Here is a 12,319-nt window from a genome sequence, read left to right on the forward strand (position 1 = left end):
GTAAGTAGAGTAATATGAAAAAAATTTTTGTTTCTCGATATAAAATCCAATTCACAGATTGATATTAATATGTGTACTTTAATTCTAGAAAAGAATTTCCAAATCTATAAAAGAAATACAGAATGTTCCAGATTAACCGGAGGAGCCGGCATGTATTCCTCGTGAAAAACTGAATCGAAAATGTCAGTAGCAAAATCTTGAGGGATCATTAGTTTTCAAATGGTAAGCCTTTGAAACCTTCCAACCACAGGCCGTGAAGCTCGCGCTGTCAGGCGCGGCGCAACTAAGCGGCCGGCTAGTCGCTTTGACGAGTATCGCTAAACGGTACGGAACGAGTATAAATCTGTGAAATCTCTTAATATTTGTTGCTGTATTCTTAAACCGAGTCCAATTTAATTGACAAAAAGTAATATCAATTGTAAATTCGATAAAACGCCATTTATATCAATAAAAATTATGTGTTTCTGAAATACGTTTTATGTATAAATAAATTAATAAATAAAATCAATATTAATTAAATTATTTAATCAAATAATATTAAAAACATCAGTCGACATTTCCAAAACTTTTTTTCAAAAAGTTCTGTCACAAACAGTATTAAAAAACATTTACATTTGAAATTCGCATTTGATGTAAATAAATATTTTATATTTAGGAAATGAAATGAACGAAATTCCGAATTATGATATAAGAGGAAAAGGAAGTAATACTGTGAAGGAATCGACGTAAGTAAATAATAAGTATTATTATTACAAATTACATTTTGAATAATATTTTAGAAACTTTTAGAGTAGGTGTTCGAAATGGCCACCACCCATTTCAATACAAAGCTGAGCACGTCTAATCAAATTTTCTCTCGATCGTTGTACCATTTCAGGCGTAATGGTTGCAAGCGCCTCATCAATTCGATCACTCAGTTCCTGGACCGTATTTATGGGCATGCGATATACATATTCTTTTATCGTCCCCCATAAGAAAAAATCAAGCGGAGTTAGATCTGGTGACCTCGCTGGCCACGCTCGAGGACCTCCACGGCCAATCCATCTATTGGGATATTTTCTATTCAAAATTTCCCGTGTGCACCTTGCATAGTGTGAAGGTGCTCCATCATGTTAATACCACATAACGTGTCGCTCCTCCAATGATACATCCTTCAATAATTCAGGCAAATTTTCGGCAAGAAAATCGCTATAAATTGCGCCATCAACTCTCGCAGGAAGTTTGAATGGTCCGATCTGCATACATATTCCATTATTATTCAACTATTTTTTATTTAACATAGCCACTAATTATTTTGTAATCATTTAGCAAAATTGGCTAAATAATTTTGTAGACAAACGATATATTAACTTTAAATAATTTTGTCCAGATGTTAAATTAATTACAACAATAAATAACTTAAATTTTTGAGTTTAAAAAATTAAATTTGAAAAATCTCAAAATGTCAATACATATTTAAAGCTTTGAAACAAACTGATAATTTAATACATCTCTGAACTGCATTTTACCAAATAATTTGTACCGATTTTTGTAAACTAAAATTGTAATTGTAATTTGGGAGAAATATCTCCTTTCGAGTTCAATTTTAAAATAAAATAACGATGTATTCAAATATTTAAAAAAATCAAATATACAAAAATTCTAGCCAAGTGCTTTGAAAGCAAGTAAAAATATGCATTGCTACATTATTTTAAAAGCGTTAGAATATTGAATTCAAAATACGTATTTTATTACGCATCCAATGCTTCAATTTCTAATATAACAAACTAAAAGATGAAGTAGAGTAATTATTAAAAATAATACTTGCCACAGAATTCTTGTATATGCCAGCCCACAAGTTAATACTGAATTTGTGTTGATAACTTCTAATGTTATACATATGCGGATTTTCATCTGCGTAAAAATGGAAGTTATGCATATTAAAACTTCCTTCTCTCGTAAATATTGATTCGTCGGTGAATAAGATGTTTTTTATAAAATTGGGATCTTCTCTATGGCGTTCCAAAATTCACGTACAGAAGTTTACTCTATTATCATAGTCTAAAGGCATTAAATTCTGCACACGTGAGAAATGGTACGCATGCATCTTATTATGTTTGATAATTCGGTGAACTGTCGTTGTTGATAAATTAAGCATATTAGCGACAGTTCGAATGCTCCTCGTTGGATCTTCTTCGACTGCCTCAAGTACAGCTTCTTCATTCTGCGCATTTCTAACATGACGGTGTCGTCCACCTTCCCTCCGTGATCGACCCCAATCAAGTTTGAGAAGCAGTCCAGCATCCCCTTAAAATCAGATGAATTATTTTGAATAATCTTTTTCTGAATAATATTGCATACATATTTTACTGCAATATTGCTACAATATTACGTAACAATATTTCTAAAAGCGGACATTTTACCATTGCTGCAATCTTGCAGCAACCTTGCAGCAACATTTCACAACGTTTATGCAATATTGCAATCTTGCGTTGAAATGTTGCCACAATGTTGCTGCAATCTTTCTGTGCTGTGGGTTATTTTATAATTAGATATTTAAGAAAAAAGAATGTATGAGGAATCAATCGTAGATATTAATTGTGATAGACTTTTATTAATTTAATATTCTATAGAAAAAAAACGATAAGAATATGTGCGTAGCGGTCATCTACGCGAGTCTAGGTGCCAGTGCGGCGGGACGCGAGGGCGGCAAGGCAGCGGCGCGCTTCTCCTCCTCCCCCCCGCCACAGACAGCCAATGCTTAACACAATGGACAGCGTCTCGGCTCTTCGCACGGCGCGCTCTCATTCGTAGAATTTGCAAAATTAATAATCTCGATTATTGGTAGACCTAACCAAGACTATATTGAATTTTTATGTTCATCTCGATCCCGTTTATCTTTCCATGAAGTATTGCACATCAGATTTGGGACACCCTGTATAATGGTAGAATCTCTTCTACATAATTTTCTAATCGTAATATTCGATGCTTTATTACAGTTCCTTTAAGACGTATAATGATCATTTCTGATTGTTTGCTAAAAATATCATAATCTTCTTCGTCAATAAAAGAATCCAATGTCATTATTATTAATAAACATAATATTGAAATTAAGTCTCTTTCCATTTCCATCTTTTAATATGATATCTATAATATATGTTACACTATTCGCACTATCAATTCTTTCTGTGATATTTTGTAATTTTTCACTATCTTGATACGCTCACAACGCTCACAAATGCCAAAGGGAACGACTTTAGTAAAGTCGTATAAGCGCTTAAATTTCCAAAGAAACGGTGAAAAATAACGCTTATAAGCGTAAGCGCTTACAGCGCGTGAGCGTTCAAAACGAACGCACCCAACATTGCAATATTACACTCGTACATCTATAAAGAACAACTCTCTAATAGACCCACCGGAACTCTTCTCCTTGATGTCGAGGGTGCCTACGATATCTTGATGAACAAGTTAGCAAAGCTAGGATTGCCCAATAAGTTTCTTCAATTTATTTATAACATGACGTACTCCAAAACATTGCATCTGAATTACGATCGTATAGATGAGATAAGATCGATATTTAAAGGTTTTCCTCAGGAAAACTTGTGTTCTCAGTCCGTTAATTATACAATTTATACGTACTCGACATGGAAAACGTTATTCGTCCCCTTAACAGACTTCAAATTTGATGATGACCTCTGCCTATTCGTTTTCCACGATTCGGTCCAAAGAGTTATGGAAATTCTCCAAGAGGGAGACTCCATATCTTCTTCCCTCCAAAACGTTGGCCTAAACCTGTCTCCAAACAAATCTAACACCCAACTAACCCTTTGCTGCCAAATTGTCAGCAGACTGCTAAAAATTTCTTGCGGAATCAGGCTGCCAAAACCATGGCCTACTGTATCCTCGAGTGCGCCCCAATTGCAAGCAAAAATTGTTAACAAATAATGATATCAAATTGGGTGTAACACCAGAGCAGACCTGTCACTAGCAATACAATGACAAATTCACGCAGCAAATTGAGAACAGATGTTGCAACGTAAACTCACAGCAGATTTGCGCCAAATATGCAACAGATCTGTATTCATAAATGACGACAGATTGGCGACAGATTTGTCGAATCTTTTCATTTCTTCTTTTATCACAGTTATAATTTTATTTGAGAATCGATGTAAGCAATCTCCTGGGAAAATTTATTAATTCAGGAGTAGGAACAGATTAAATAATTTATCCAACCCTCTCCTTAGCATCTAATATTTCCTATAGGAGAGCCTCAATTGACCTATCTATTTTTCCCCTTTATATCGCAGGTGTATCATCTATTCTAGGTGCAATTAATTTCATTAAATTTCTTTGTAGTTAAATCTCACTCCAAAAAAATAAAAATACTAGCAGTTCTATATCATAAAAGTATAATGTGGCGGTCCTTCGCCACATCGGACTCCTGCGCAGGCGCAGCGAAGGAAGATAATTTTTGCTTATCTGAGTCGCGCTGCGAGTGGTCTTTATGTAGCAAGTTGACTGCATTTTACTCCCGAGAAAGTAAGCCGCCTATCGACGGTGCCGCACTTTTTATTGCAAATTTGACATTTCGACAGATCTGCTACATTTCTGGTATCAATCTGTCGCGTACTTTGACACACAAATGTTGTTGCGTCGATGATCACGCACGTCCAATAATATAAGAATGTTCAGGCATATTATACACGAGGCGTCGGACGATCGAACGTTCTCGCAAGAACAGACATGCATGGGCAAGTCGTGCGATGCAGGCCGGTGACGCGTCGCGAGATCACCAGAATCTTCCCGAAATCCTTCTCAAGGTATATAAGGGGGGACCGTTGAGACGAGCGTCACTCCTGTCGGGATACTCGAGCGGTTAACAACACAGTTTTTGTATCGTACGACGAACTCTACGTGCAGCCAATCAGTCGAGAACGCGCAGTGCCCGTGTATAAGTGATCCAGGAGCCGGGACTCACAGGCTCCGTCACCACACGTGGCCATAACGTACGACGCTCTCGAGCCAATATTCGAACGCTATATTCGGAAAGTAAATGCGCTATCGTGTGCGAACCAGTATCTGTAAAGTGTATCACGAATTGAAATAAACTGATATTTTGTTACGCGAAATTACGGAGTGAAGATTAGTTTTTTCATCCCGATGAAACAAATGTTGTTGCATTTCTACAGGCAATTTGCTGACATTGTTTGCATTTTCGTGTTTGTCGTCAATCTGTTATCAATACTTTCAATAAATCTGCTCGCAGTTCACTATTATTTTGTCATGTATTCTGATGACAGACGTTGCTAAATATTTGCTGAATATCTGCTAATAGTGTTTGCAATGACAAGATATGTTTCTCATTTATCGCCTTTTTGGCAACAGAATCTGTTGCCAACATTTGTCACAGCAGAAATGGTTATAGGGGCATATGCTGCTTTGATCTGAGAGGTCCAGGCATATGGCGCTTACGCCCCATTAGTCTTCTTAACACCAATATCTACTCACAAAGCAGCATTAAATTCCTAGGTATTGCCTCCAAGCTAATCTCAAATAAAACGTACAGATTAGTCATATCAAAAAAGTAGTTATTCCATACGGGTTCTACGATCAGATGCTCGAGGGGTTCCGCGGGGGGAAAATAAATCAAATGGAAAATAAGGGGAGAAAAAGAGTGGGGGGCCGTATAGAAATTTTGACGAAAAAGTACGCGGTCACAACCGGGTGCTCCGAGGGGGTCGTGGGGAGAATGTAAATGAGGTGGAAAATGAGGGGAAGGTGTAGGAGTGGGGAATTTTGTGCCGGGTGTGAAGGGTATCTGCTGGTGAAACCGTACGGTTTGAGGCGCACGGGGGTACGGTTTGAGGCGCACACAGTAAGCGCGTTTGCTGGTGAAACCGTACGGCTTAAGGTGCACGGGGAACGTACGCGGGTTCGAGCATACATCTGCACGGATGGGTGAGTTATCGCGCGATTTTTCGTTTTTTTTTCTCTGAAATTTCCCGTGAATTATTTTTCAATCGTACGGTTCGAGGCGCACGGGCAAATCCATGGGAAACGTCTTTTGTGTATGCGTATACGCGTATATTTAAGCGCATAATAGAGCGGTCGAGCGATCTATTTTTCGACGATGCGTAAGCCCAGCGGAAAAACGTTTCCAACGAGAGACCATACGGATTCAGGCGCGACGAGCGATTCATCTCGTTGTTTTCCGTTTTGCGCCAAGAAATGTGTCAAGCTTAGCTGCGAATACCGATTCGTTAGCAAAAGTTGTCGTAAAGATTAACGAGGGTATCGATAAAATTAGAACGAATTTACCGAGTTTTATGTCGGTAGAAATAATGTTCGATAGTAATGACAAAACGCTCGCAGTATTGTAAGTATATAAAACGTATCGTTTTTTGTGTATTGATGTTTCTTTTAGTAATTTTTACTTTTCGTTTTTTATTATTCGATAAAAATCGTATACAAATTGCGTAGCATTGATCGCTACGTTAATGTGATTTTAAATGACATGCTTCGCATCAATGGACAAATACAAACATCTATTAGAAGGTTTCCTAACGGAACGAGCAATATAGACGATGACGTATACGCCGAGGTATCTGATGCGATGTTGCTTTCCCTCGGGAACCGCCAGGTCCGAGGGGGCTACGCCCAATTAAGCGGTAACCTTTACTGAGGGTGACGAGTAACGCTTTCTCAACTAAAATCGGAAGCTTCGGAAAACGGTATCCCCCAAATGGAACTTGACCAGTTCCTCCGACGATATCGGTAACTCGCGGGACGGTATCTTCAATATATCGCTTGAGACTGCTCTCGATACGATAGCGGTAACTTACGTAAGCGGTATCCCCAATATATCGCTCGAGATTGCTCTCGATATGATAGCGGTAACTTGCGTATACGGTATCCCTAATATATCGCTCGAGATTTTTAAACAGATAAACAATCAGTTATATTTCTTCTGATGGTGGTGATTAGAGGATACGGTAACAGTAAAAACAAGTGACTTTAATCAAATGATCTGAACACAACGAATTCGTAGATATTTTCAATTGAGACGGTAACACGACTTCAAGACAAAGAAATTGCGGAAACTAAAAAATCTATTACACGAGGCGAGAGGCCGATGAAGCTCTTCGCCCGAATAACAACAAGGATAATATATGCGGAAACAATATTCGCGGTAACAATTGACTCGACTATACTAAATATGACTGTCGGTGCCGGCTTTGTCCGAGAGGGACGTACTTAGTTAACTACTATTCGGGGCGGGTCGGTCCAAGCTTTCGTGCGGCCACGAGACTCTACTTTCTATTTCGAGTTACTCAACACAAAATAACAGCAATAACGGTAACTCCAGAGAATCGTCTTGTAGTCATGCGGTATCCTTGCGGGGTCGGTATCCTCGTAGCTCAGGGGCGGCCCGATGCACGGCTCGGCGGGGAAACTCCTTGCGAGGCACCTCGTCCACTGTCGATAGCTCGCTACAAAGTTCCCACGACGGCTGCTCCTCCTCCGTCTTTGATACAAGTTTAGATTGAGCCCACACTCGGCGCCTTAATTCTAAATAATCTAATAACTGCAATGGAAAAAACGGTAGCGCAAAAATTAGAATAAAAAATAACAAAACAATGAAGCCGTTTCCACCTCGGTTCGACGAGAAGCAGCTCCAGACCGACCCCCTCGTTCGGACTTACGCTCTTGTGACGAGCGCGGCCGGACGCGCCACGTCACACTAAACATCTCTCACAGGCACGAGGAATAATCTAAACTTTAGGATCTGCTACGTGATTATGTCAATAGGAGGAAAAGTATGAAGAAATAGTTTTATATAATATTACAAAATGAATTTAAAGTCATAAAAAGTAATATAATGGTATAAGAATATGACGATAAAATATATTTATAATAATGTACAAGTGTACGCGCGGTAAGGATCATTCTTTTCGAATATTCGGATCTTCGATCTAGAGCGCACGTTCGGAGATGCCGAAGACGATGTTAAAGATCTGTAGAGATAGAAATTACATTTAATAAATCGTTATTAAACAGATAACGTATTATAAAAAATACCTTAATAACTGTCCACTTCTCTTTCGTACAGGGTACCGTTTCTTCGGTACCTTTCAAACACCCTGCGATACTCTAAGTAGGTGGACACGTACTCCGCGCACTGCGAGGCTGGTTTGGTCATCAGCCTCCGATCGCACCTGCTACACGCTAAATGTACCGCGTGTAGCGCAGTAACTACGGAGTGGTATGCCGTCCTTCGCTGATACCACAGGAGCGCTCGTCCCTGCAACTCTCTGTAACATTTCCGACATAGTCGCGTGCGCGGTATAAAGTTCGACACGTATGTAATAGTGTCCGATCGCGCGCGCACCACTCTAAGCAAATCCTGAAATTCCTCGGGGTGATCCTCCGCACGTACTCCGTCCCACAGTTCGAATTCCGGTACTTTCATGTTTTTTTCCCCGGTTTGAACCATGAAAGATCGCGTACTGACCGCATCTCGCGCGACCAGCGAGGATTTTTACGATTTTACCTCTTTATCAGCGGAAAAAAAATGTATGAAATCATCCTCGCGTTGTCATAGGAACGCATTTGCTACGCAGGATCCTTTGACATATGCTTAGTATTAGGAATACATGTGGAGCAAAGAGGTTTGACGAGGATATCGCGAATTCTTTATCGGCGTGAAAACGCGTATCGTCATCGTCCTCGCGTTGTCGTGGGAACCTAGGATCACTTTGATACGTATATTATTATTGGGAGCACATGTCTAGCAAAGAGTTTTTATCGCGAATCCTTATCCAATCGTACGCGAACAAACTCAAATAAAACATGAAACATTAAAATTTTTTTTTAATCTTTATTGTTGCATAAGCGTATGAAATAGTTACACTTTAAGTAGAGAGAGAGATGAAGAATTGTTTCGAATGTAACATTTAGGATACAGCGTACAAAATAATATACAGGGTGATTCAAAATAACTATATGTCCTTGCATAGACGTATTCTTAGTAATATTCTGAGTCAATTTTTTCTTTCGCAAAAAATTACCAGAGCTTAGATTTCTAGATATAATAAGAAATAGTTTACGTATCCTGAATCGGATACAAGAGGTAAGCAGGGGTGGCACAACTCACCGCTGCTCGCAGGCACCACGAGCACCGCGAAGCATCTGCTGCGCTCAATAATCGATAATCATCTCAATTATCTTTAACGATGGTATTTAGTATTTTGAATCACCCGAATATTATGTAATAAAGGAAGAAATAAATAGATGAGAGAGAGAGAGAGAGAGAGAGAGAGAGAGAGAGAGAGAGAGAGAGAGAGAGAGAGAAGCGTTTATTCAACATTCTAGGGCAAGCCCTCTAAGAATGTACATGCATAGTAACTCGGATTGAGTAAAAGTAAGCGTTGATTATACTACAACTAAATAAAATACAATATTAGACATTAGCACATAGTTGGTTTATCGCAGAGTTTATCGCAAAAATATTCATCGCAAAAAATCGCAAAAATATTCATCGCAAAAAATCGCAAAAATCACAAAGGTGTAAAAAGCTAAAAAACGTAAGAATAAAAAATGTAAAAGTGTAGAAAAGTAGAAATGTAGGAATGTAGGAATGTGCGAACGCAGATTCACAATACGATGTCGATCGCAGCTGTACAATACATTACAATTACATAGCGCCATATAGGAAGAATTTAGCAGAGAAGAAATGGCGGAGAATTTTTATTGGAAAATTTTTATTGGAAACTGCAGAGCATTCATGCGCAGGAAATTTAATGCTAAAGTAAGACGAAACAAGACGCTAATAAGCCGCAAAGTGAGGCGGCGCGATTCGTTGCAGGTGACTAAAGAAACTCGGCTTAAAGGCGTTGAGCGAGGAGGACTCTTTTATGGAGGCCGGGAGCGAGTTCCAGAGTTTAGATCCGACATTGGTGAAGGATAGTTGGTAGGTGGATGTTCTGCAGGAGGGAAAGGCAAGGTCGGGGGAAAGGAAGCGGGGGAGGGAGCGGGAAGGGACATTGGGGTGAAAGAAAGAAGCGAGATATGGCGGGTTGCCAATTCGGATAATAGAGTATAAGAGGCAGCCAATGAGGTACGTTCTTCTATCGTCTGTGGATAACCAGCCAAGTTTGTCATAGTAGGATGACACGTGGTCGTCCTTGCGTAAATTGAAGATGAACCGTACGCAGGCGTTCATTAATCGCTTAAGCTTAAGTTTCTGCTGGCCGGTGAGGTCGGTGAAAACCGCCGCGCAATAGTCGAAGTAGGGGAAGATGAGCGAGGACACCAGCCGCGCTCGGAGCGGGGTGGCAAGGCAGTTTTTATGAAGTTTGAGCCTCCAGAGGGCACCGTTAATTCTGCTAGCAGATGTTTTGAAGTGTTCTGACCAGTTTAAGGTACTGGTGAGCGTAATGCCAAGGTTGACAGCCTGGTTGACAAGGGCGATAGGTGAGCCGTTAATTTCAAGGTTGAGATTATTATTGTACGTGTTTGAGATGCGGTTTACGTATTTTGAGTGTCCCAGGAGCATAGCCTTGGTTTTGTTGGCGTTCAGTTTGAGGCCATTTCGGCCAGCCCAGCTTCCGACAGCGGCGATGTCCTCGCCAATCTTTCCCAAGGTTGAATCGAGATCAGAGGGTGGAAAGTGAATATAAATTTGTAAATCGTCTGCGTAAAGGATATGCTTACAGTGGCGGAGTGAGTACCGAAAGTCATTGATAAAGATGGCAAAGAGGAGAGGCCCAAGGACGGAACCCTCGGAAACACCCGCGGTAACGGGAGCCCATGACGAAAAGGAGCCGTCGGGACCACGCACCCGCTGATGTCGGCCAGTGAGGTAGAATCAAAACCACTGCAAGACCGGTGAGGCAACTCCAAGACATTCGAGCTTATGAATAAGGAGCTCGTGATGGACGACGTCGAAAGCCTTGGAGAAATCAAACAAGACAAACAGAGTGACCATTCGTCTGTCGATGGACAGTCTTGTATCGTCAATGAGTTTGATCAGAGCCGTCTGAGTACTGCTACCCTTGCGAAAGCCCGTCTGAAGTGGATCGAGAAGATAAAGATTAGTGAGGTAAGAGGAGAGTTGGTCGTAGACCAGACATTCGAGGACCTTGGATAGGTAGGATAGAATGGAGATTGGGCGATAGTCAGATGGAAATAGCGGGTTTTTTGTTTTGGGGAGGGGGATGACGTGAGAAAGTTTCCAGCATGAAGGGAAAACAGATGTGTTTAATGATGTGTTGAATAAGTCAAGGATGAGAGGGAAGGTGATGGATAGACTATTGAGGATGAGGCGCCGACTTATATTATCAGATCCTGTAGAGTTGGATGAGCAAATGAGAAGAGCTTTGTGCAGAACAGTAGGAGTAATGTGATGAAAATAGAAAGTATCGGGGTTGGATAGAGAAAAAGATGGGCAAGTGCAGGTGAGCTGGGAAATAGACGGGGGATTAGGGGTGTAGGAATGGGTATTGGGTGTGAGGAGGAGGGAGGAACTAGGAAAGGAGAGAGTGGGGGGAGTTGCGGTAGTGAAGAAAGTATTGAGCTGATCAAGAGGGATATCAGGTGGTGAGGAGGATTTGGATTTGGCAAGGCCGAGGACCCTCAGTTCCGACCATAGGCGTGAGGAGTTGGGAATGGAGCCCAGCCGATTAGCCAAATAGGCGTTCCTGGACTCATTGACAAGTCTCTGCACCTCATTGCGGAGGGACCTGAAATGGTTCCAAAGGTGAAGAGAGGGAGCGCGCGGCGAGCAGAGTCCCTGTAGCGCATTAAAGAGCGGATTGCGCGATTAAGCCACGGGGTGGGAAGCCTTCTGACCTTGAAGAAGAGTAAAGGGGCGTGGAGATCCCACGCCTTGATAAGATGGTGATTGAGAGTGGAAATCAAGGTGTCGAGCGGAGCTGATTGGAGGAAGATGGACCAGTCAAAGGAGTTGAGAGATTCGCAGAAATTTTCAAAGTTGAAATTAGAGAAATCACGAGTAGAAATTACGCGGGGAGGCAGCCTGTGTACTAGTAGATCGAGAGTGACCTCGATCAGGTCGTGTAGAAAGATTGGCTACTGAGGAAACAATGGTCGATGCGGGTGCGGGAAAAAGAGGTATGATGCGTATTGGAGTAAGGAACTATGAAGAGGTGGTTGCTGGCACAGAAGTTGAGGAGGAAATTCGTGTCAAAGGAAGGACGATTTAAGTCGATGTTGAAGTCGCCTATGATGACAGCGTTAGTGTAGGAGGGTTGGAGCTTCTCAAAGTCATCCTAAAACGCAACAAGATACCCCAGTTTGGGAGGCCGATAAAGCACGCCGA

General features: G+C 41.0%; 1 protein-coding gene across 4 annotated transcripts in view; it reads right to left on the minus strand.

Moving 5' to 3' along the window:
• Positions 1-2,017: 2,017 nt before the first annotated feature.
• LOC105835603 (ras-related protein M-Ras) overlaps positions 2,018-12,319 on the minus strand; it is a 28,789-nt gene continuing 18,487 nt past the window's right edge. For 3 of the 4 annotated variants that reach the window (XM_036282405.1, XM_036282403.1, XM_036282404.1), the window contains one exon: positions 2,018-2,286. In XM_036282405.1, the coding sequence (XP_036138298.1) occupies positions 2,050-2,286 (237 nt within the window). In that variant the 3' untranslated portion in view covers positions 2,018-2,049. The remainder of the gene's footprint in view (positions 2,287-12,319) is intronic. The other variant, XR_004962080.1, reaches the window with a different exon arrangement.

Source organism: Monomorium pharaonis, chromosome 2 (genome assembly GCF_013373865.1).
Source record: "Monomorium pharaonis isolate MP-MQ-018 chromosome 2, ASM1337386v2, whole genome shotgun sequence".
In the NCBI taxonomy this organism is placed as follows: domain Eukaryota; kingdom Metazoa; phylum Arthropoda; class Insecta; order Hymenoptera; family Formicidae; genus Monomorium; species Monomorium pharaonis.